This window comes from Myodes glareolus, chromosome 5, assembly GCF_982192425.1.
Source record: "Myodes glareolus chromosome 5, mMyoGla1.1, whole genome shotgun sequence".
In the NCBI taxonomy this organism is placed as follows: Eukaryota; Metazoa; Chordata; class Mammalia; order Rodentia; family Cricetidae; genus Myodes; species Myodes glareolus.
In genome coordinates, this window is record NC_142030.1 from 24,951,629 (window position 1) to 24,974,584 (window position 22,956).

The 22,956-nt window shown below is 44.1% G+C and overlaps 1 protein-coding gene across 10 annotated transcripts in view; it reads left to right on the forward strand.

Annotated features, from left to right (window-relative positions):
- Ddr2 (discoidin domain receptor tyrosine kinase 2) overlaps window positions 1–22,956 on the forward strand; it is a 130,499-nt gene that overhangs the window by 61,614 nt on the left and 45,929 nt on the right. For 9 of the 10 annotated variants that reach the window (XM_087906164.1, XM_087906165.1, XM_087906166.1 and 6 more), the window contains one exon: window positions 15,985–16,093. The exons of the other annotated variant lie outside the window; for it this stretch is intronic. In XM_087906164.1, coding sequence (XP_087762290.1) covers window positions 16,012–16,093 — 82 coding nt within the window. In that variant the 5' untranslated portion in view covers window positions 15,985–16,011. The remainder of the gene's footprint in view (window positions 1–15,984; window positions 16,094–22,956) is intronic. 10 annotated transcript variants of the gene reach the window in all.

Below are 22,956 nucleotides of genomic sequence, written 5' to 3' on the forward strand. Positions count from 1 at the left end.
CTTACCTTTGGAGTCTTTTGAAAGAGGAGTAAAGAAGTGCTTTTATGAAGGTACCCGAAGCTCTCTGTCACAATGGCGTAATTTATCACAGTTCCAACACTATCACATACAGGAGCTACAATTTCATGGTGAATCTCAGAGTCACCCCGGCAATCTGCACTGTCTGTGAGACCTCTGACCAACCATGGACCAGTTAACAGGGTTTTACTACATGCGCTCCATGGTGAACCAAATGGCATGGTTTTAGCTTCTGCTTCTAGGTCTGCGGCAGTCCCCTGAAGACATGCCCCTTGGCACAGCTCAGAGAGAGCAAGTCTCAAATTCCAGTCCTTCCTGCGGGCTTGCCTTTCTTTTCTATTTATTCAGGCTTGCTCTACTTTGAAGATGCCTCCAGGACCCAGAGGGAGCCATGGGTTAGCCTTGTTTCCATGGAGACCTTTGGCTGCACTTTTGCTGTCTCTCCCAGAGGTGAGAGGTCGTGGTTCCAGCAGCCTCAGGCTTGGCACCGGCTCCTCCCTGGTGAGTTCAGATCTCAAATCTGACTCCAGCCAGGGTTTCATCTCTGTCCCAGAGTGACCTTGCAGGCTGCCCAGCAGACTGACTCTTCGCAGCCTTTACCACTGGTGATTTTCATTCCAGACAGGAGCCGATGGGCTTCTGAAAAGGGCTGTGTGGGTGGGTGTCTCTCACCATCTCCACTTCGGCCTGGGTCTGGCAGAGATTTCCTTTGTGGGCTGGGTAGGAGTACTGATGAAACTAAGGCATCTTGGTGCTTTGTGATGTGTTGAGTAACCAAAGCTCTTATTACCGCTAGATGGCTTGCGCCTGGGCTAGATAGGAACCACATCCCTCCTGAGCTGGGGCCAGTACTGCTAAGCTACGGTGGGCCAGCCGCTGGCGGCATACAGAGCATCAACAACCTTGGTCAGAGAAGTCGTTTTTGGCAGTGGACAGTGAGTAATACAGATAACTCATAACTGGTCAAAGGGCTGAGAGCGAGTGACCGTAGAGTGCCCGTCCCTACACGGCACAGCGATATCTAGACTCTGCTCGTCCCAGGCTCAGGGAACATCCTAGAAGTGTCTGAGAGTATATAAGAAATAGGGGATGGAGGGAGCGCTGTGAGATGCTGTCTTCTAGATGTGACATGGCTGATACGCTCAGGAGCTCACAACAGCTGAGGTCACCTACACACAGCTTGTGCTAGGGAGAGCCAGTCAGCATTCCGGGATGGATGGAGAAGGGACCCATGGAGCTCCATTCCTGCTAGGATGCAGCTGATGGCTGAAGGGGGTGTCGTTTTTCTTTGGGGGTAAAGACACCAATTGGTTGCACATACTCCAATGGGTGGCCATGCAACCACATGTATGCAGGCTGATTTGAATCAATGGCTATAAAAAAAGGAGGGGAGGTTAAGGGTAGGAGGGGGATATGTGAGGACAGGAGGGCTGGGAGTGTGGAGTTGGGGTGGATATAATAAAGATATATTGTGTAAATGTATAGAAATGTTAGAAATAAGTTAAAGCATTTCTTAAAAATCTAGAGTGTTGGGGCTGAGGGGCAGCTGTGAATCCCCCCCCTCTCATTTATCCCAATTCCTTCAATGAAGAGAGAACTGAGCCCTTTAAGGAAACTGCCCCCTCAGCCCAGACTCTAGGGGAATTTGTGGTAGAGCTGGTGGTAGAACTCAGGCCCACAGGTGAGTTTGCTGGTAGCCTCTGCTTCTGTCCTCACGGGTCCAGAACCCTTCAGGGGCCCTGAACCAAATGAGGAAAGTATACACAAAGCCTAGCGCGTGACCTGGCATCTCGTAAGTGCTCCATAAATGTTTACCAATTTGCTAAAAATACTGTAGAAGCACAAGATATCCATGCCCTTGAGACACTTAAAGTTTTGTTGAGGATTCACAAGACTCACAGTCATACACAAGCACAACTTGGGAGTCGTAGGGTTTAGGTTGCCGTGGGGTTATCTGCTGAGTCAATGAACCCAGCAAGGGAGGAAATCTATGATTGCCTCTAAGGAATACTGCAAGGAGGAAAGAGCCAAGTAGAAGAAGCATGTGCTCCCCATCATCCCCATTTCTGGCAGCGAGGGTAACAGGACAGTGGCTATTTCAGGTCACAAAGGAAGCCCACGCCTTCCTATCACCTGCCCAGGGCATTCACTGGTTATCCTCACACTTGGTGTTCTGCCCTGGGAATCTAAGGAAGATGATGGTGGTGTTTTTCCTTTAGCAGAACTTCAATGTGACCCCAGTACCAATGTTTTTATAAGAAATAGGCACATGTCTTATAGTGGTTTGAATAGGAATGCTCTCCCCACCCACCCACCCCCGGCTCCTGTATTTGAATGCTTAATCACCAGGGAGTGGAACTGTTTGAAAAGATTAGAAGAATTAGGAGGCATGGCCTTGTTGCAGGAAGTGTGTCACTGGGGGTGGACTATGAGGTTTCAAAAGCTCCTGCCGGACCCTGTCTTGCTCTCTTTGCCTGCAGATCAGGACGTAGCTCAGTCACTGCTTCAGTGCCCTGCATGCTGCCTTGCGTCTGCCGTGATGATAATGGACAAAACCTCTGAAACTGCAAGAAGTCCCCACTTAAATGCTTTCCTTTAAGACTCACCTTGTCATGGTGTCTCTTCATCAATGGAACAAGGACTAAGACATGTCTGTGATCCCGTCACTGGGGATGCAGAAATAGGATGTCTGATGCTTCCTGGCTAGTCAGGCTTGCGGAATCAGCAAACTTCAGATTCAGTGACTCCATATCTCAAAATGTGAGGAGGAGAGTGTTTGAGACGCCTAATTTTAATTTTTGTCCTCTACAAACATGAACATGTGCACTTGTACACACACACACTCACAACTCACTCTCACACACTCACACTCATACACATATACATACATTCACACACATACACACACTCACATACATACACACACTGACACACACACTCACTCACATACACACTTACACACACACTCACATACACACACACTCACACAAAGAGAGCGAGATTCAAATAATTATTCACATTCATGTACACTGTTCTAAAGCCCCTGCCTTTTTGTTATGTTTTGCTTTTTTGTTTTTGAGATAGGATTTCCCTGTGTAGCTTTGGTTGTTCTAGAACTCATTCTAGATCAGAGATCCACCTGTTTCTGCCTCCTGAGTCCTGGGATTAAAGACATGCACCACCACTGCCTGGCTTTCTAAAGCCCTTCTTGTGTGTTGGTGCTGTCCTTACAACATTCCTGAGGGACAAGTACCATTATTATCCTCCTTTCCAGAGATGAGGACAAAGGTGCCATCTTTTGTCCTCAAAAGATGAGGGATGAGAGGTAGAGATAATTTTCTACAGAAGCCTGGAGAATTTGGCTTCAGACACAGTGATGGAGAAGGAGCAGCTTGGAGCCAGAAGGGCAACACTGAGTGTGCCACCCAGAGGTCAAAGAAAGTAATGAAAACTGGCTCAGATGCTACTTGGGGACTCACTACTAAGACTTCAAGAGAAAGGCAGTTTGTCACCAAACTCGAGTCCTTAGGTATCACTCTTGCCCACTTGACTCGTTTACCCTATGACCTAAGTCGTTATTCTAAGTCTCAAGACCACCAGCAAATTAGTGAGGTTAAAGTCTAGGCAATATTAAGAAATGGACACTTCGCTTTGTGGCAGGCCAAATTGACTGGAGCGACTTGTTGCAGTTACTCTTTGTTTGACACTACGTCACCTCAAAACTTTGCAAGACAAAGCAGCAATAATCACTTCTCATGTGGCTCTGCTTAGGTGACTGGGCTTCGCTAAACTGCTCTTGCTCGGGGGGCTACCTTAAAGTTGCAGGAAGTTGCTGTGGTGGGGCTTGCCTAGGAGGGCTCCTCTCTCCCAAGTGTGAGAGTGGACACTGTTGTCCCCTGGCAGGCTTTGTCACAGCATGGTGGCTGGGCTTCCAGGGTAGTCGACCTAGGGAGAAGGCCAGACAGCCTTTAGGATATAGTTTCACAAGTGTCATTTTTCTACCCCTTCATTTCGTTAGCTGAGACTCAGTTAAACTTCTATTCAAGGGAGGACAATTAGGCAGGAGCACTCAATGAGAATGTAAAAACGGCCCATGGCAATGCTTTAGAGCCACCAAAGAGACTTTCCTAGTGACTATTCTGGTTTTAAAATAAACAGACGGAACCTAAAGAGATTGTGTGTGGCTCTGCATTTTAGGAAGGAAGAAGAGGCAGCTGGGCCAGGAGGGGCAGAATAACAGAAAATGGTGGCAGGACCAGATGACGAGATGTTTGACCCGGGCTCCAGTACCCGGTAGAAAGGTCACATACCTGGAGAGCATTGGCAAAGACAAGGTCTCAGTCTTAATGCTTCACTGTTGTGGTTCTGTGGTGTTGAGGACTAACAAGTTCCTCTGGCACCTTACAAGCCTTCCACCACCATCCCTCATGCTGATTCTCATGTGTCCCAAGCTTTAGAGAGATAGCCCGCTGCTCATGAGTTTGTGCTTTGGAGGGCTGAGGAGCTCGGATAGGGGTGGGGGAAAGAAACAAGAGAGGCTGGGTAGGAAGGAGACTCGCGTGTTGGATGATGTTTGGAAGTGAGGTGTGTGTGTGTGTGTGTGTGTGTGTGTGTGAAGATCCAGGACCTGTTGGAGCTTAGCAAGGTCATGGTTAAGGTCTTGGCAAGCCAAAGGACTATTGTATTACGTGCAGTGCTGACCACTGTTTTGTGTTTAGAAAGATCTCTAGCTTCATTTTGTATTTGTGCTATCTACCTATTCTTCCTGGAAATCTTGTGATGATGTTTAGGTTTAACATCCCAGCAGTGTAATACCTAAATGAAACTCGGTGGATGACGTTGCACAAGGGTCTGTGATTGGTGATCACCCTCTACCCAGAAAGAGAGGCATCTTCTGCAGCTCTGGGTTTGCTCTTTACCATTCCTGGTCCTAGAAGGCGAATGAGGTCATGAAAGCTATCTGGGTCACTCTTTCCTTCAACTACTTTACAGAGTCTACTCTATGCTACAGATGAAAACACAGAGTTAAAGGGAAAAAACTCCCCTGACAAAGGCAGAAGTAGCATTCACTGTTCCATGCTAACAGTGTGGGTCACCCCATGTCACCCAAGCCACCTCTCAAGTCATTAGGCATGTGTTGGGCCAGTCTGGGATTTGGGCATCATATGAAGAAGAACAAGGCTGGTAGACCCAGGGGGATGCTGGGAGTGAGAAAGATTTTGACACAGCCTCAGGAATCAAGATAAATATGAAGAAGTTTGGCAACTTTTGTTGTTTGTGTGTATATGTGTCTGGGGACCTCTTAGCCAAACCAAAGTCATTTCTGCATATTTGTCTGCTGAATATGAAATAATCCAAAGATGATGCTTCATATTTGTTAAATGTGAAATGGAAGTTACTCAGCAGAGAGGAAAAACAAGTCTTGAATGCCCTCTAATGTCCTCTGAGTTGAACATGAGTGTGAGATTTCTCCTCACCAAAGCCTAATCTCTCACACGTGTACACACAGGTGCCATGCGGTTCTATCTGTACATACATGCCCGTGCCCTATTATCTCATTTTCACCCACACCTCAGACTTTCCAGGGATGTGTAGGCAGAGCTGATCTTTCTAGGAGGCAGCACTTCCTCTGTGGTACCCGACCCAGGCTTCATCAAGGGTCTTAAAGGAAATCTATAGACACTGATTCTTCACCAAAGCCAGCGTCATTTCAGGTTGTCTGGGATGATGGACAGTCTGGGAAGAAGGACCACTTGTTAAATCAGGCATACTCTGTTTGGAACATAAGCCACATACCTGAACAGTTGGTTATATGCTGGATTTTAGCGCGTTGAATCATATTTTGAATGCACTGAATGGATTTGCTGTTTAAGGATGCCTGGACATGAGTCCTTTAGCAGTGTTAGCTACTCGTTCAATGATTTACAACTTTGATAAGTAGATGGAATACTTTTAAGGTACCAAATGTTATTTTAAATGTATATGTGGGATCTGTTCTTCAAAACCATCCAGCAAAATCCTTTTTGAAAGAACTATTCTGTGATGGGGATAAGCATTTAATGATTTACATATTAAATAAATGCTTCTTAAGATATTTTTTAAGGTAGGCTTGATATATCTCCAGTTCTGATTCAGAGAAAAAGATGAGTTTTGCTAATCTTCACACATGAAGATGCAAATAACTCTACCATCTGTGAGTTTTGCTCTCTTCGAGGGTCTTGGGAAGAGCAAAGCCATTTAAATACATTTTTCTTTTCTTCTTAAAATTTATTTATGTGTGAGTGTTCTATCTGTATTTACAACTTTAGGCCAGAAGAGGGCATCAGATCCCTCTACAGATGGTTGTGAGCCACCATGTGGTTACTGGGAATTGAACTCAGGACCTCTGGAAGATCAGCTAGTGCTCTGAACTGCTGAGCCATCTCTCCAGCCTGAGCAGAGCTTTTTAAACCTCCAATATTTTTTTTTCGTGCCAAAAGACCCCAAGGGTTGCCTGATCTGCCTACTTTTCTCATTATGATCGGCTGGAAATAAGGGGTGATTTTTAATAATTAATGTTACTTATTGTAGTTATGTTTATAAAGGAATTTCTGCTCATATTTATATGTAGATCTTTCATCTAAAGCTGTTTATTTACCTCCATACCTGCCTTCTATATGTCATGTATCTTAATTTATTATCTATCTTCTTTTTATGATCCACTTATCTACCATCTATCATTTTTCTTCTATCTACCTTTCATTTATAACCTATCACCCATTTATCAATTTATTTCTTCATCACTTACTATCATTTTTTATCATCTATCAGTCAACATTTATCATTTATTATCCATCATCTATCTATCTACCTCTCTATTATCTATCTATAATCAATCGACTCATCTACTTGTTATCCATTATCTACCTATTATTTTTCTAAGTATCTATATATCTATCATTTGTCAATCAACATTTATCATATATCTATTGCTTCATCTGTCATCTGTTGTCTTTATCTCCTATCAACCATCATTTATCATCTGTCAATCATGTATGTATGTATCTATCTTCATCGTCATCACCTATCACATATCTATCTGTCATCTAGTCATCTACCACTCATCTCTTTCATCTATTAGTTGTTGCATGTATTTAGTTCTGTAGTGAAAAGCAGACTTTGCAGTGGGGCTTGTGGTTTGGACTGCCAAAGAATGTGGTTTCCCCCATCGCAGGTAGTCCAGCCTTGCTGCCGTCACAGAGCATATGAATAAGATGAGATGGTGACCTTAGTTTCCCGCTCACTCAGAAGCTTAGTAACAGTTTCAGCACTGTCTTTCAAGGTTCTTTGTTCTCTCTCCTACCTGATCTCTGTTGTGATGCTTTGTCCCAGGGAGATGCTCCGATTCACTTAGACAGTTGTAAGAGACAGCCGTGGTCTCTAGAGTGGATAATCCTTGAGTGTGGGAGCCTGGGGACTGTCTGAGAGTGAACCATCTTGTGAAAGCCTTCTGTAGAACAGATTTGCCCTTTTCTGGAAGGGGCTGGCCTTGACTATGGTTGAAAGAGGCTGTTGTAAGCTCTTCTGAGTTTAGAGATAATTAGTAAGAAGTTGGACTTACCATACTCTTGATTCTCCCCACCCCCCCGCCGCCTCCAAAGAGTTGCTCATTTCTGGGTGTGGATGCTACACTCCTGGTTGACTTCTCATTTTTCTTCCTGACTTCCTAGTATGTCCAACTCCTGGTGTGGACCATCCAGAGGTAGAGAGCCAATAATCTTCCATAAGATCCTATAGAGTTGGCTGGGCAGTGGTGGCACAGGCCTTTATTCTCAGCACTCGGGAGGCAGAGGCAGGCGGATCTCTGTGAGGTCGAGGCCAGCCGGATGTACAAGAGCTAGTTCCAGGACAGGCTCCAAAGCAACACAGAGAAACTCTGTCTCGAAAAGCAAAAAGAAAAAATGAAAAAAGAATAAAAAAGATCCTGCAGAGTTTATGAGAAGTCTTGAACTGTGGCTTCCTCTATGTTCAATTAGGGATGGTCACTGAACATGAGGAAGGGAAGCGGAGTTTGAACAGAGGGAAAATGGGATTCGTTACTACACATTCTCTTTGAGCCACGTGTTCACTGACATTCCTTGGAAAGTGTTGGGTTCTGGGCAGAGAAATGCTGACCTTGGCATTAGGGTAAGTGGAATCAATGTTAATTGTCTTTCTTTCTACCTTAATGGCCCAGAGCGGTTGAAATCAACTTCCTTTTGAAGTGGGAAAGCAGAATCTCTGATCTTAGATGACTCAAAGTCTAACTTGGTAGACAAGACTCAGAGCAGTGGATGGGAAACAGCGGTCAGAGCAAGGGGAAGTATCCAGGCTGTGGGTGGAGCAACTGTGCTTTCTTGCTTTGTACCTGGAAGATAGGAATCCACCTTCACGTGACTGTGAGGATTGTCATGTGGTACATTTGGAAGGGACTCAGCATTCTAAACTAGAAAGACACAAGGTGATCCTCAGCCATTTTCTCCTCCCACAAGCCAGATGTACAGATCAACACTATCTCTGAGTAGTCCAAGTGACTCTAGGCGGCACAGGCCATGGTACCCCAACACCCCCCATTCTAGAATATACAGGACTGCCTGGAGAGCATCTTGATATTCTAACAGCCTGATGCCAGGAACAATGTTTTCAGTTTGGTTAGAAAAGTTATTATAAGTGACATTTACCAAGAACACATTCTCCTTTTAAAAATCAAACAATGGGCTGGGAAGATGGCTCAGAGGATAAGATGCTTGTCATAGAAGTGTAAGCGTTGATGTTTGGATCTCTAGAACCCATCTAAAATCCAGGTGGATACGGCAGCCTGCCGAAAATCTCAGTGCACACAGGGCATTCTCGGAGCCAGCTGGCTAGTCAGACTAGCTGTATCCATGAGCTCCTGCTTAGTGAGAGAGTTTGTTTTGGTAAATAAAGCAAAGAATGATCCAGGAAGACAGTTGATATCTACCTCTGTTCTCTACACATAGGTGCACACACTTGTATGTACATTCACATGTGCATTTTCTTATACATACACACACACACACACACACACACACACACACACACACACACACACATATATATATATATGCACATATACCACATAGAACTTTGTCTATCTGGGAGGAAACCTCAGTTCAAAGGAAGGAATTATTTTTGGACATCAAGAGGAGGATAAGGACAGCGAGGGTTGCACTCCATGCATTAGGAAAGGTTTGATCAGCAGAGGCATAACGGCAACAACAAAATGACAAGTGTATGAGACGCTTGTCCCAAGCTGCCTTCTTTACAACTCTGAAACCTGGACAACAAAACGTTCCTCAGAAATGCATGTTCAAGATGGCGCATCTCAGGAGGACTCTAGGCATCACATGGAGAGATAGGCTGCACAATGATGACGTTGAGAAACATCTCCATCTGTAGAAGGAAGGAAACTACTGTATGCGGCAATGACGCTTGAGATACTTCGGCCATGTTATGAGAATGAAGGATGGCAGATACCCGAAGACAGCACTGCTTGGAAGAGGGCATGGGATAAGGTGAAGAAGAAGACCCCCCAAAATGCTGGATAGACAATGTAAAGGAAGACTGTGGAACCTTGAATATGACATTGACACAGCATCTAGGACTGCCCAGGATAGGAACAACGAAGAACCACCACAAATGGGCTGCCCGTGCGTGCTTAAGCATTGCCGGGGCATAGATGATGAACGAGGATGATAATGATGGTGATGATGACATACACCACATGCACATAGACATGAAACAATAGAATTATTCTGAATAAGTCTGTCTCCATATGGCAGTCATTCACAAGTCCTCTTGCTGAAATCTGCACCCTATCTCCCTTCTCCAGCTCTGAGGGAATCACTGTTATCAGCTCGGTGATTTGCCTTTCAGACTTTCTACAAATACATACATATGTGTGTGTCCATAAAAATATAAAGTGTGCTGCACAGATTCTTGGTCACCTAGAAACGTGTCATGTGTGACAAACTATGTGACCACATATAGCTGTAATCCATTCATTCTTTTTTTCGAAAGGTTTAATTATTTTGTGTGTATGAATTTTTTACCTGCATGTATGTATATGTACCCCAATATGTGTGGTGCCCACAGAAGCCAGAAGAGGTCACTGGATCCCACTTGGACTGGAGCTGCAGTGGTTGTGAGTGGCTCTGTGGCTGCTAGGAGGTAAACCTGAGCCCTCTGTAAGAGCAGTCAGTGCTGCCGCCTGCTGAGTCATCTCCAACCTCTGGAATTCATTCTCCACCACCCTAAACTATTGATAAGAGCAGACTAGTTTATAGCATCCCTCTGTTGATAGCCGGCTGCCAAAGTTTCTGTCGCCTAGAAGACCCTGCAAAGCACGCGTTTGTACACACACACTGCATTTACATGCAGCCCTTTCTCCAGGATGACTAGCAAGCAGGATGTGTGATGAATTTTTAGCTAACTTATCTCCTAATTTCTGAACGCCAGCTCAGGGTGGAGCACTGAATTTCACCACCACATTGTGAAATCTCCATCCCTACGGTGGACAAGCTTGTGGGAGGCTCGGCTTTCTGACTTTTTGGGCTGACTGCTTTCTGATGCAGTCTCCTGTTCCCTTCGTTCTTTATTTACTTGGCCCATGTTTCTGGTGGCTTTTTTTGCAACAGAAGTTGTTTGGTTTTGTAGTTTCAGATATTTACCTTTGTTCACCGCTTATCTGCTAAGTTTATCATTTCTGGGTTTTTCTGGAAAATGCTTTCATCAGCTGTGTATTTTGCTTTCCATGCTGTTTCATGCAAGTCTTTAGTTTATGACAATTCATGTACTTTCTTGAGATTCTTTCTTTTTCTCCTTTTTTTTTTTTTCATAATGGGGTTTCTCTGTGTAGCCCTGGCTGTCCTGAATCTAGTTCTGTAAACCAAGCTGGTCTCAAACTCATGGGATTCTATCTGCCTCTGCCTCCCAAGTGCTGGGATTATTGGTCTGTCTTTAAATTTTGGGCTCTGTGTTTTTGTGTGAGGTGTGTTTATGCTTTGGTTTTTGCTATTGTAAAGGCTGTTGAGTCACTGGAAACTTACTGATCTTTTTTTATGTCCCTTTTTCTCAGATGCTTATTTGTCAAATGCTTATTTATTTGTGCTTGGATCCTGGCTGCCCAGTCTCTTCACGCTCTGTGTGTCTGTCTCTGAGCCACTTGCACACTTAGAAGAGTTTACTGCACACCTCCCGGGAACAGCTCACTGCTGGCTGCATTGCTCAGCCTTGTTCTCTTTACTGTACAGCGATCCTCTTCACACCTCAGAGTGTCCTGTTTATTACAAGATTGAAAGGGGAAGAAGTGATTTAGAGCATTTGACCTGTCGGTTGCCACTCGTACATCTTTTCATGCATTCATTACTTATTTATTTGCATACTCTGTGCCCTGTGATGATGGTTTTTGTTCTTTTAAAAAGATATATACCATGATGGAATGTTCCAGACAGCTTACGGAGCAGCTGCAAGTGGAAGCGCCATGCGGCGGTGGGTGGGGGGCGGGGGAGGTCAGGTTCCCTGGGCGAGCGGCAGAGTCAAGTGGCTGGATGCGGTGAACGGCAGAGTAAATGGACATAAGGCTATATATAAAGCTAGACATTTATAACTTAAAAAGGAAGATATAGACAAACATAAAACAAAAACACATACACACACATACACACACGTGTGCGTGCACGCACCACCCCCCCCCACACACACCAGAGAGAGAGAGAGGAAGATGACGGCGGGGTGTGTGGGGGTGAGAAAGATCCGAGAGAAGCTGGGTGCTGGTCACGTCTTGGCATAGCTGGTCTCTGTTCCCGACAGGATAGGTGTCTGTGGCATGGAAATGTTTGGTGTCCCTTGGACCTGGTTAGGGTGTTGGCAGAACAGAGGACAAAGTTAAATTGAGAAAAATTTTAGGACCAGGGAATTGAGAGGTTTGTATCTGACCTGTTTACGGTGGGTTTTTTAATTTGGCTCCCTGGAACTTATAAGAAAAACAGAAGTTTTAGACATATACATTGTATTAAGAACTCCTTGGGTTTGTAAAAACAGAAATTATAATGAAAAGTATTATTTTTTTTTGTTCTTTTAAAAAGAATATGATGATATGATGACCCGGGCGGCCTGCAAGCCAGGCAGAAGCTGCCGCCGGAGCAGTACAGGGTCCCTGGGCAAGCGGCAGAGTCAGGCGGCTGGATACGGTGAACGGCAGAGTAAATGGGCATAAGGCTATACATAAAGCTAGACATTTATTACTTAAAAAGGGAGATATAGACAAACATAAAACAAAGACACACACACACATACACACACGAGAGAGAGAGAGAGAGAGAGAGAGAGAGAGAGAGAGAGAGAGAGAGAGGAAGATGGCAGGGGGGGGGAGGGGAGGTACAAAGTGGCTAGGGTGGGCGTGGTTAGCTCTTAAAGTGAGCCAATGGAATAACAATGGTGATCTTGTCTGACTCATTTCTTTTTATCTACGTATTAACAAATGCATGTGTGAAGGCCAGAGGTCAATGTTGGATACCTTCCTTGATCACACTTCACCACGTTGTTTTGAGTCAGGGTCTCTCACAGAGCCTCTTGTCTTTGCCTCCCCCGTGCTGGGATTTACAGCTGTGCCAGTGTCTTTCAGTGACGTGAATTCTGGGAGGTCAAACTCAGGTCCTCATGCTTCTGTGGAGTACATTACGGCCTGGGTCATCTCCTGACACTTCTCTGACACTTAAGGCATCTGTGTCCCGTGTGAGGGGACATTTGCAAAATAATCGATGAATAAACAAGTGGAAGGCAACACTGACCAATGGAGTTTGCATTTTTAATTTTATTTTATATTTTCAGGCCTGAATCAATTGTCAAAGAGGTTCGTGTTGTTTGTCACGGAAGCTCAGAGAGAAGGACTGTCCCTGCTGCTCATATTCCCACATACGCTTTGAGGTCCTTGTGCCCGCCACATGGCTACATTCTGAATCCTAAGACATTTCAGAAGGCTTTGTCTGCTCATAGGAATCCTTGAAGAAAGTTCCTTTTAGGACAAAATAAATAAATAAATAAATAAAATTCAGATTAGCCAGATGTTATCACTGAGTATTTGGGCCAATGATGGAGGAGACAGGTGTTTATCACACCCATCCGTGAAATGCAAATGCACACCATCTTTGAATCTCCCTGGCCCTACTGCACTCCACAGAGTTGCCTTTATCTCTTCCATTTGACTGGCTCTGATTCTATATTCTTTAAAGAAGACCATTTGAATATCTGACTTAAAGTATTTTTTAGGGCTGATGAGATGGCTCAATGGGTGTAGGGGTTTGCCAGCAAACCTGATGATCTAACTTTGATTCTTGGAAACCACGTGGAATGGATTCGCACGTCATACAACCACATGCACGCATGTGAACACGCACACATATTTAAGCAATAATTAATAGGTAAATGTAGGCATTTTAAAAAAGATGCTTTTAAGGGGCTGATGTGATGGCTCAGGGAGTAAAAGCACTTGCTACCAAGCCTGATGACGTGAGTTCGAATCCCAGAAGACATGGGATAGAAGGAGGGAACTGACTTCTACAGGCTGTCTTCTTGTGATGCATGCACGTGTGCGTGTACACACATACACAAACACACACACACAACGAAAAAGTAAATAAAAAGTGTTTTCAAGTGGCTCAACATATTACTGTGTGGAAATCATCATGAAGAGTTTCTTTTACTTAGAAAGCGCCACCTGCCCATCTGCGTCTGCCCCTCCCTTACTGCCCATTCAAACCTTGTCTGTCTCTCAGGAACCCACTGATGCCTTCTGGAATTCTTTCCCCTTCAGTCCAACTTACAGGGATTCTTCTCCTTGTCATTTATCAGTGTTATCTGGGTGGTAGAGCAGTTGTGTATTTACGGAATCATTGTGAAGACATTACATAGGAGCTCTGTGTGCCTGACATGAATTAGTATTTTGCGTTAGTACTGTCTGTTTGTCAGATGAGCGAAACAACCTTGATGCATTGCTAAAGTCCACAGCTTCCTCTGACTTGTTCTGTATCCCCCCGCCCCTGTGTCCTCTTTCAAATCCAGCATGCGTACAGTGTACCACTCATTACGTTTTCATTAGTATCCGCACCGCCTTCCCTCCCGTTAGCGGTGACTGCTTCCCGGGCTTTCTTGTTTAGGATGACTGACAGCACTGGGGAGTCTTGGAGAAAGTCCTCCACTTAGTATTTGCCTTTTTTTTTCCCTTTGGAACAGACCAAGGCCATGGTTTGTGGGTCGGGACCACTGACCTCAAGTGCCTTGCCATGACATCCTACCAAGGACACACACCCATCACAATGACTTTTCAATGCTGATGTTATGTAACCGTAATTATCTGACACTAAGCAGTTTGGCAGGTTCCCTCACCCCCCACAAAAAGTTGCTTTCTGGCCCCTCCCCTGGCTCCAGCTGTATCCTTTGGAAGCAAGTTGCTCTGTGAAACTTATGTGTAAGGACCAGATTAGCTACATAATTATTTGGAATTCTTTTTCATGGAAAATGGGCTGTTCTCCCCCGTTTGTTTATTCAGTCATCTGTTTACATCAGCATGGACTTGTGGATATTTACTTTATACACCGAGTTACAATCTAATACTTCTTTATTTATTTTATTGTTCAAATTGTTCCAGCGTTGGTTACTGGGAGATCTTTTGGCTGGCGCCTATATACTTTTGACACACTTCATTGTGTGTGTGTGTGTGTGTGTGTGTGTGTGTGTGTACAACATAAATCCCATGTAGCATGAGGGCCGGCTTGTTGGGGTTTCTGTTCCCGCCCGGTACCCTACAGCTGGAAAATCCCAATGAGAAATCACACACTGGACTCCATAAGGTTATAAACTGATTGGCTCATTAGGTCAGGCTTCTTGTTAACTCTTATAACTTATATTAACCCATTATTCTCATCTATGTTAGCCATAATGTCTCCGTACCTTTCTCAGCTGGGCAAGTTACATGCTGCCTCTTCAGTGGTCTGCGCAGGAGTGGCTGAGGGCTTCTTGTGTCCCAGAATACTCCTAGTCTCTTTGCTCCACCCCTACTTCCTGTTTGGCTTTCCCGCCTATACTGCCTGCCTGACCAATCAGCGTTTTATTAAAATATGACTGACAGAATACAGACAATTCTCCCGCACCAATCCCAGGCTTATCTTACGGATTTTCTGACCTGGTCTCAGAATCAACCATTTTCTCCAAGGAACTCTGATTCATTTTATTGGAGGTGGGATTAGAAACCAAGATCCGGACACTTGGTTTGCATTGTCAATGGATGGTCACTGCCAGGATGCTCTGCCCTTGGATCTCTTAGCTGTCAGAGTGAGGAGTCGACGGATGTGTATTATGTTCACTTGTATACATACATATAAAAATTCCCACATGTATGCCTCTATTGAATTAAATCTGGGTATATACTGATATGTCCATGTCTCAAGCATTGTCACATGGACCTCTTCGAGGAAACTTAAAAAAATGTAAACTACAAAGTTCTGCAGATCACTTCAAATCTAGTGGAACAGGATAAATGTTGAACTTACACAGCTTTAAAAACAGGTTAAAGTTATTGATTTTTTTCTTTAATGTTGGAACTAATGTTGATAATATGAAAATATTAGATGATATCATAAATATAAATTTTATTTTGTTGTTATTGTTTGGTATTTGCCTCAGTAATATATTGTTACCTGTGTATAGTTTTGCTGATTTTAATTCCAGGAGTGAGTGCATAATCTAATAGAATTGGAAAATTCTTGCATTAGATAATCCCTGGGTCTATTGAAGTATTAAATATAGAAATAAACATTGCAAGAATTCTAAATTATTTAGGAAGATTGTGTTCATGTGTGCTAGTGAAATCTGCATTACTCATTTCTTTTCCTTCTCTTTCTGTTTCCTCGCATTATTGGTGGGCTGCAGACTCCAGATCCAACTCCATCTTCCGAAATGATCCCGATTCCCAGAATGCCCCTGGTGCTGCTCCTGCTCTTGCCCATCCTGGGTTCTGCAAAAGCTCAGGTTAATCCAGGTAACACAGCCACTGCTCAGTTGGAAGCTGAATACCAGGTGCCTGCCCACGCCTGTCAGTGGTCATTTCAGAAAGAGATCTGCCAAGGGAACCCACAGCATCCGTTTTCACCCGTGTGATGAAACGCGGCCAAGTCAGCAACGGAAAGTCGTGTCCATTCCCTGTCCATATAGCACGTGCTGGGTATTCTATAGGTGGTGTTCTGTAGATCAGAGAAGTTTTAATACCTTTTTATTTTTAAGTGGGAGAAGAAATGGCTATTTGCTGCTGTGCCTTTTGGAAGAAATGGGAGAGAACTTTTAGATGCGCAGGGAGCTTCTTTGGATGGGCTTATCCATCGGACTCAAGGCCTGGGTTTTTCTTGACTATCTGCTATACTTTTGGAACACTAAGTCTGTGGGATGTCAGGGTCCCAGGATGCCACGTAGTCTCCCTTTCTCACAGGACGTGGCTGTTCTCAAAACAGAGATGTGAGATGAATCTTTTAAGTCAGTTTGTGTGTGTGTGTGTGTGTGTGTGTGTGTGTGTGTGTGTGTGGTGTTCTAGTTGATTTTAGCTTTAACCTAAAGCATATAATTGTGCCATTTGTCTGTTGCACAATAATGTTGCTTAACATCTTCAATGGCCCAGTGACTTAAAATAAGTGTTTATTTTGCTCACAAGCTTATACCTTGATGGTTTCTGCTATGCTTGGTCAGACTTTACTTTGAGCTGTCTTAGTGCATTTACCTATCCGGGAGGCAGTTGGGTATTGACCGTCTAGGAATACCTTGACCCTGAGGAAGGGCCGTTTGGCTGTGGCTCTGTAGATTCTTTTAGCAGACTAGCCTGGCAATGTTTTCATGGAAGTTGCACAAGAGCGTGAGTGGAAGCAGGCATGTGCAAATAATCTTTCAACCCGCTGCTCAGGTTGTTTGTTAAGAACATATTGGCGGGGAAGAGGGCTGTGGCTTGGTGGTGCTTGTCCCCTAAGCCCCTGTTTCAACTCTCAGTACTTTGAGGGTGAACCTCATTGGTCAAAACAAGCCACATAGCTGTGCCCAGAGTCTGTAAGAACCAAAAATGTACACGGTAAAGAGAAAGGCAAAGATTTTAAGTCCATATTTTAATTCTTTGACAAATATAAACAAATAAAACTACACGCACCTTATGTGTTCAATTTGATAGTTTTTTTTTTTTTTTTTTTTTTTTTTTTTTTTTTTTTTTTTTACAAACCCAACATATTCATTCAGACATGTCTAACCTGAAGCAGAGGGTAGTTTGAATGTGGGCTAACACGAAAGTGTATACTTACATAAAACATGAGATTTTTTATGAGATCTTTTTGATTGTGCCACTCTGGAATGTGAACGTTGTAGATGATGACATTGTACGGGAATATCAAGAGGTTGGCAGTGAGCTACTCTTCAATATATGAGAAACAGAGGCATCATGGAGTTCTTTCTTCTACCCCACCCCGGTGACATCCATTATGCTGCTTTCTAGCAAGAAAAACTCGTTGCCTGTTTGTACTCTATATAAACAGAGACATCCGATACGTGGATACTACACCCAGTTTCTTTAAACGAACATTTTCTTTATTGTGCTTGTTCCATGGCCACATGCGGTGGTTAAGGGTCCATTCGCTTGCTCCATGGCCACATGCGGTGGCTGAGGGTCCATTGCGCTTGCTCCATGGCCACATGCGGTGGCTGAGGGTCCATTGCGCTTGCTCCATGGTCACATGCGGTGGTTGAGGGTCCATTGCGCTTGCTCCATGGCCACATGCGGTGGTTGAGGGTCCATCCTTGCTGTTGTATAATATTGCGTTGTCTGTGCTCTTTATTCACACAGTCTGCTAGCGATGGGAACTTGGATTGTTTAAAGTTTGGGCTTGTTGTGAGAAAAATCTTCCATATTCTTGCATAGAGTTTGTGGTAAGAATATATACTCAATTTTCTTGAGTTTATGCTCAGAAGTGGAATTCCTGGGCCGCTTGTAACATGTTATTTACTGTTCTTCATAATGCCATAGAGTCTTCCAAAGGAATTTTTACCCACTTAGCCTCCCACAATAGTATGTAGAGCTCAATTTTTCTGCTAGCTATAATTACATTCTCAAGGGTGCATTCATTTTGTCTTTTTACTAGTATAACAGTACCCTTGAGAGAGTACCTCCCCCACCAATGCCCTGTTCACAGACTATTCTCTATTCCCTTAATAGGAAACATGATCAAAACTCCTTTAAAAAAATCCAAGAATTGTTGGTTGAGAGAATTCAATGCTTTTTCCCATTATTGAGGGGGCCCTCATATCTCAATGTGAACACCTTTTTTATTTTTCTGCTTTGTATCCCTCTTACCTTGTAAAGTTAGGCCGTCTCTCATGATGGTCTTTCTGCTCTGAGCTCCAAAGAGGAGGACGAAGAGTGCACAGGAGGCTGAGGTGCTGGGTCTCATCATGGAGGCTGGTATACCAGAGGGGCATTTAAGCAATCAAACCAGGAAAGCCAGCTTCCAGTGTTAGAATACGAGCTGTAGTCCTTGACTAGGAAGTAGGCTGCGTGAAGGCAATCTTACTCCCTGCTCCGTTGTTAGGTATTTCTGTTGGCCCTTTTCACCAGCACAAAAAAAAAAAAAATAGATATCTCAATTTTAAAAGGTTTTCTTAGGAGCAAGGTACACAGCAATGGAACAGACCTTCTCTCTGCCTCCACTTCTGTTTCATCAAGTTAAACTAGAGACAGAGATGTGAAAGCAGACAAGAAATTTCTGTTTCTCCTCGGTGTTAAATGACCGGGGAACATGGGGCTCATGGAGTTGCATGGTTTCACCACTGCTTCATATGGAGTAGATATATGACAAATCCTCATGTTAGAGGAGGCTTCAGGGGTCTCCACAGATATTTCCCCAGCCTGAGGCACCTGAAAGCACCAATTATAACTTAAGGTCCTCGGTGACTCTAAGTTCTGGCACTTGAATTGTCCACACAGGTTAGCCACATTGCATAGCAGAGAGACTTGGGCTATAGGCAAATAGTATATGACCAACTATTAACAGAAATAAGTTTAAGTCCATGTCAGAAGGTGTCTGAAATCCTATCCTGTCAGTTACAAGCCAAAAATTCATTTAATGATTGTTAAAAAATGAACCTGAACTCAGCAACTCAAATAACAATTTAAAAAGTTAAACATTCTAACATAATACTAGCCAAAGATACACTAATTTGATACTTATATACAGAGGAGTGATGGGAAAACGTTAAGGCTCCCTCCATAATTAAATCATTATGTTCCTATAAGGGCAGAAATCTTTGCAATGCAGTAACGACACTGAAGCCCATAATATACGATAGTCTGGAGTCTGAGCTCTGGGCTTTAGGCAGAGTTTGTGGGCACTAGGGTCCTGACAGTGTGCTCAGTGGGAAGCACATGTATTATGGACTAAGGAGCAAGGTTCCAGAGATGATGCCCGGTGTAACATGGGTGAGCTCTGCCAGGAACACACAGGTGGTGTGCATTTGATTTTGCATTGATCTTTGCCATTGCACTTTCAAAACCCCTTTATTGCTGCCAATACTTTGACAATGCCCATGTTCAGTTACGCCTCCTCCTCCAATCCGAGATTGTGACCCACCATCTAAGACAATGGGCTCTAAAGCAGCTGAGCTTTGACAAAGTTTGTCAAGTCTAGTCCTGGGTGACCTCTTGTATCCTTCCTTCCAATATAAGAATCTTCCTCTGGAAGCTCTTGATTATACCAAGGAGGGGAAAATAGACTGTAAACTGCAGAGCTCAACCAAAGCACCAACTGATATTCAAAGCCCATGCTGCATATTCCTAGTACCATTTGAAGTGGTGTTAACAATGCAGTCTTCATAGTAGATGATGGGGGTGCAATATCATTATTCCAGCTTTTTTTTTTTTTCTGAGACAGGGTTTCTCTGTAGCTTTGGAGCCTGTCCTGAAACTAGCTCTTGTAGATCAGGCTGGCCTCGAACTCACAAAGATCCATCTGTCTCTGCTTCCTGAATGCTGGGATTAAAGGCATGCACCACCACTGCCTGGCCATTACTCCAGTTTTCGAAAGAAGGGAGGAAGGACCACAAATATTAGTTGATAACTGAAGTTATAGTGAAAGACTCCCAATATGGGGAGACTCTCACTCAAGTCTCGGGATAGCATGACTCCCCCAGTAACTCACAAGAGACTGTCCTTGCTGCAATCACACAAGGTTTAATTGACAAGATGGGAACCAGTGCACTGGGGCTCATAACCCACACATGGGAAGAGTTCGACCCCAAGTAGCTGGGAGAAGGGGTTTTTAAGGGAAGAAATCACAGCCCAGTAATCCAAAAGGGGTAGGGAGGGTGTCACAGAAAATTCCAAAAAATACCAATGATAATCACAAGGGGAAAACTCCCTGTTCCTCAAGATTATTCTCAAGATTACAATCTAACTTTATCTTCAGCTGGTTCCTGAAACACTGAACCGGCTAATCCTAGATTTCTGACTCTTCTCTCGCTGCTTAGATTTTTGGCTCTATTTTTTCCTGCTGGGGCGGGGGGCGTCTGGATTTATCCAGGTCTTTCAATAGACAAAGCAGTGTAGCCTGGATGGAATTCCATCTAGTGCTAGCAAGATGGTAGACCTTGACCTCCACGCTCCACTGCTTCCTGCAGATAGTGAGACCACAGAGTATCAGTGCCAAGGAGCCTATATCACAGAGGAACCAGCTGTGAGTACATGAATACTAGGGCCTGAGAAGCTGAATCTCAGGCTTGATTTGCAGAGGCAAAAGAGCATTTTGTAAAAGAAAAAGAAAAAAAGGTTCTCTGTTGCTGGATGTTTAAGGACTCTGTGGCCAGTTCTGGGAAAGCTCAAGAAAAATCGGTTCAATCTAGTCTTTTGAAAATGAGGAAACAGAGTTGAGGTTGTGTTGTTTCTATGGCTGTGATGAAATACCCTGAACGAAAGGAACACAGGAGAGGAAGTTTGGTTTGTAGTTGTAGGTTATAGTCCATCAGTGAAGGAAAATGAAGGCAAGGACTCAGGCAGCTAGTCCCATAACACCCACAGTCAAGAGAAAATAAATGCATCTTGACTTTTGCTCAGCTAGCTTCTTTCATCATTACACAGTTCAGAACCCACGGCCTAGAGAATGGTGCCACCCACACTGGGCTGGGCCAATTAATGAATAAGACAATCCCCTGCAGACATGCCTACAGACTAACTTTAATTCCAAAAATCTTGGTGTGCCCCGAGCGGCCTGCCCAAGATCTCCAGGCGGCGGGCTCGCAGAGCAGCCACGAGCCCGGCAGAGACGGCTGCCAGAGCGGTGCAGGTTCCCAGCAGAGAACGGCAGAGCGGTGGCTCATTTTGGGCAGGCTGGTCCCGCCATGCGGCCAGGAGAGTCACCCAAGCGGGCAGGTGAGCAGGCGGCAGGTAAAAGGCTTACAAGACACAGTAAATAGACATAAAGTTGAACATTTATTACTTAAAGGATATATAGAGAGAGGCAGAGAGACAAAGAGACAGACACGTGTGCACACTCCAAGAGAGAGGACAGTAGGAGATTTAAGATGGCAACGAGAGGTCAGAGGTCGCTGGGAGTGGGTGTGGCTTGTCCCTTAAAGGAACAACAGTAACCTGATCAAGGCAAGTCCTCAATGAGGCTGTCTTCCCATGTGATTCTAGATTATGACAAGTTGACCTTTAAAATTCACTGGTACACAGGTTCACAGAGACAAAATGATGCGAGGAAACACACGTTGGAAAGTGAATTGCTACATTTCACTTTGGGTCTAGACAAGCAGTCCTCAGTCTGTGGTTTGCACCCCCTTTGGGGGTTGAATGACCCTTTCACAGGGGTCGCCTAAGACTCCTCTGCATATTAGATATTTATATTATAATCCACAACAGAGGCAAAATTACAGTTATGAAGTAAGAACAGAACTAATTCTATGGTTGGGGATCACTACAACATGAGAACCATGTAAAGGGGCTGCAGCATTAGGGAGGTTGAGAACCACTGATCTAGACTATGGCTTAACTGTATGAGCGAGCGTGGCAGGTTTCCAACTTTTGTTTGAACATCCTCAGTCTTCCTGCCTGTCATTGGTCACTACCTAGGGGCCGCTATGAGGAATAGGATAATGCACAGAAGGACCTGGCATAACATAAGGTATGAGATGTGCTCAAGAGATGCCAGGCCTTATTTTCCTTAATTTTAGTCATTATATTATGGTCATCACAGACTTCATTGATAATTTGATTATTTTACACTGTCTTCTATATTTAAAATTACATAGAATATACTTCTCTTTTGCAATTTTTGGGTCTTCCATCTTAGGATGAAGGAGCTCCAAGTATATTTGCTGTGAAAATACAGCCTTCTACCCAAAGCATCTGGCGGATTTTTAGCTATACTCTGAAGTTTTGCGTGTATTTTGTTACTTTGCACTCCTGTGTCTCAGGTCTCAAGCTTTCAAGAGGCAGAGAGTTGATGGAGTGCAGGAGAGGGGAGAACTTCTCTTCCTGAGGCCAGTTGAGTCAGAGCCCTTGGAGACTTGGGCTAAGCCTCAGAGCCATGGTCTTGATCATATGATTGCAATCAGAACACCACACAGAGCTCCTCTCCTGGGCCTCTGGGCTTTTGTCAGGTGTGCTTAGTTAGGGCTTCTGCCTTGAGAGGCCAAGAGACTACAGGACGACCCTCGATCCTGGTAGGAAAACACAAGTTGTCAGTGTCTCTGGTTACTATAGAGCCCTAGCACTGGCATGTCTAGGGTTAAATATCAATACTACTTTACAACAGTCTTGCTTAGCAAGGCCTTTTCTAAGAGCTGGTAAAACCCCAAGGCCTTGAAACTGGTATCATTAAGATA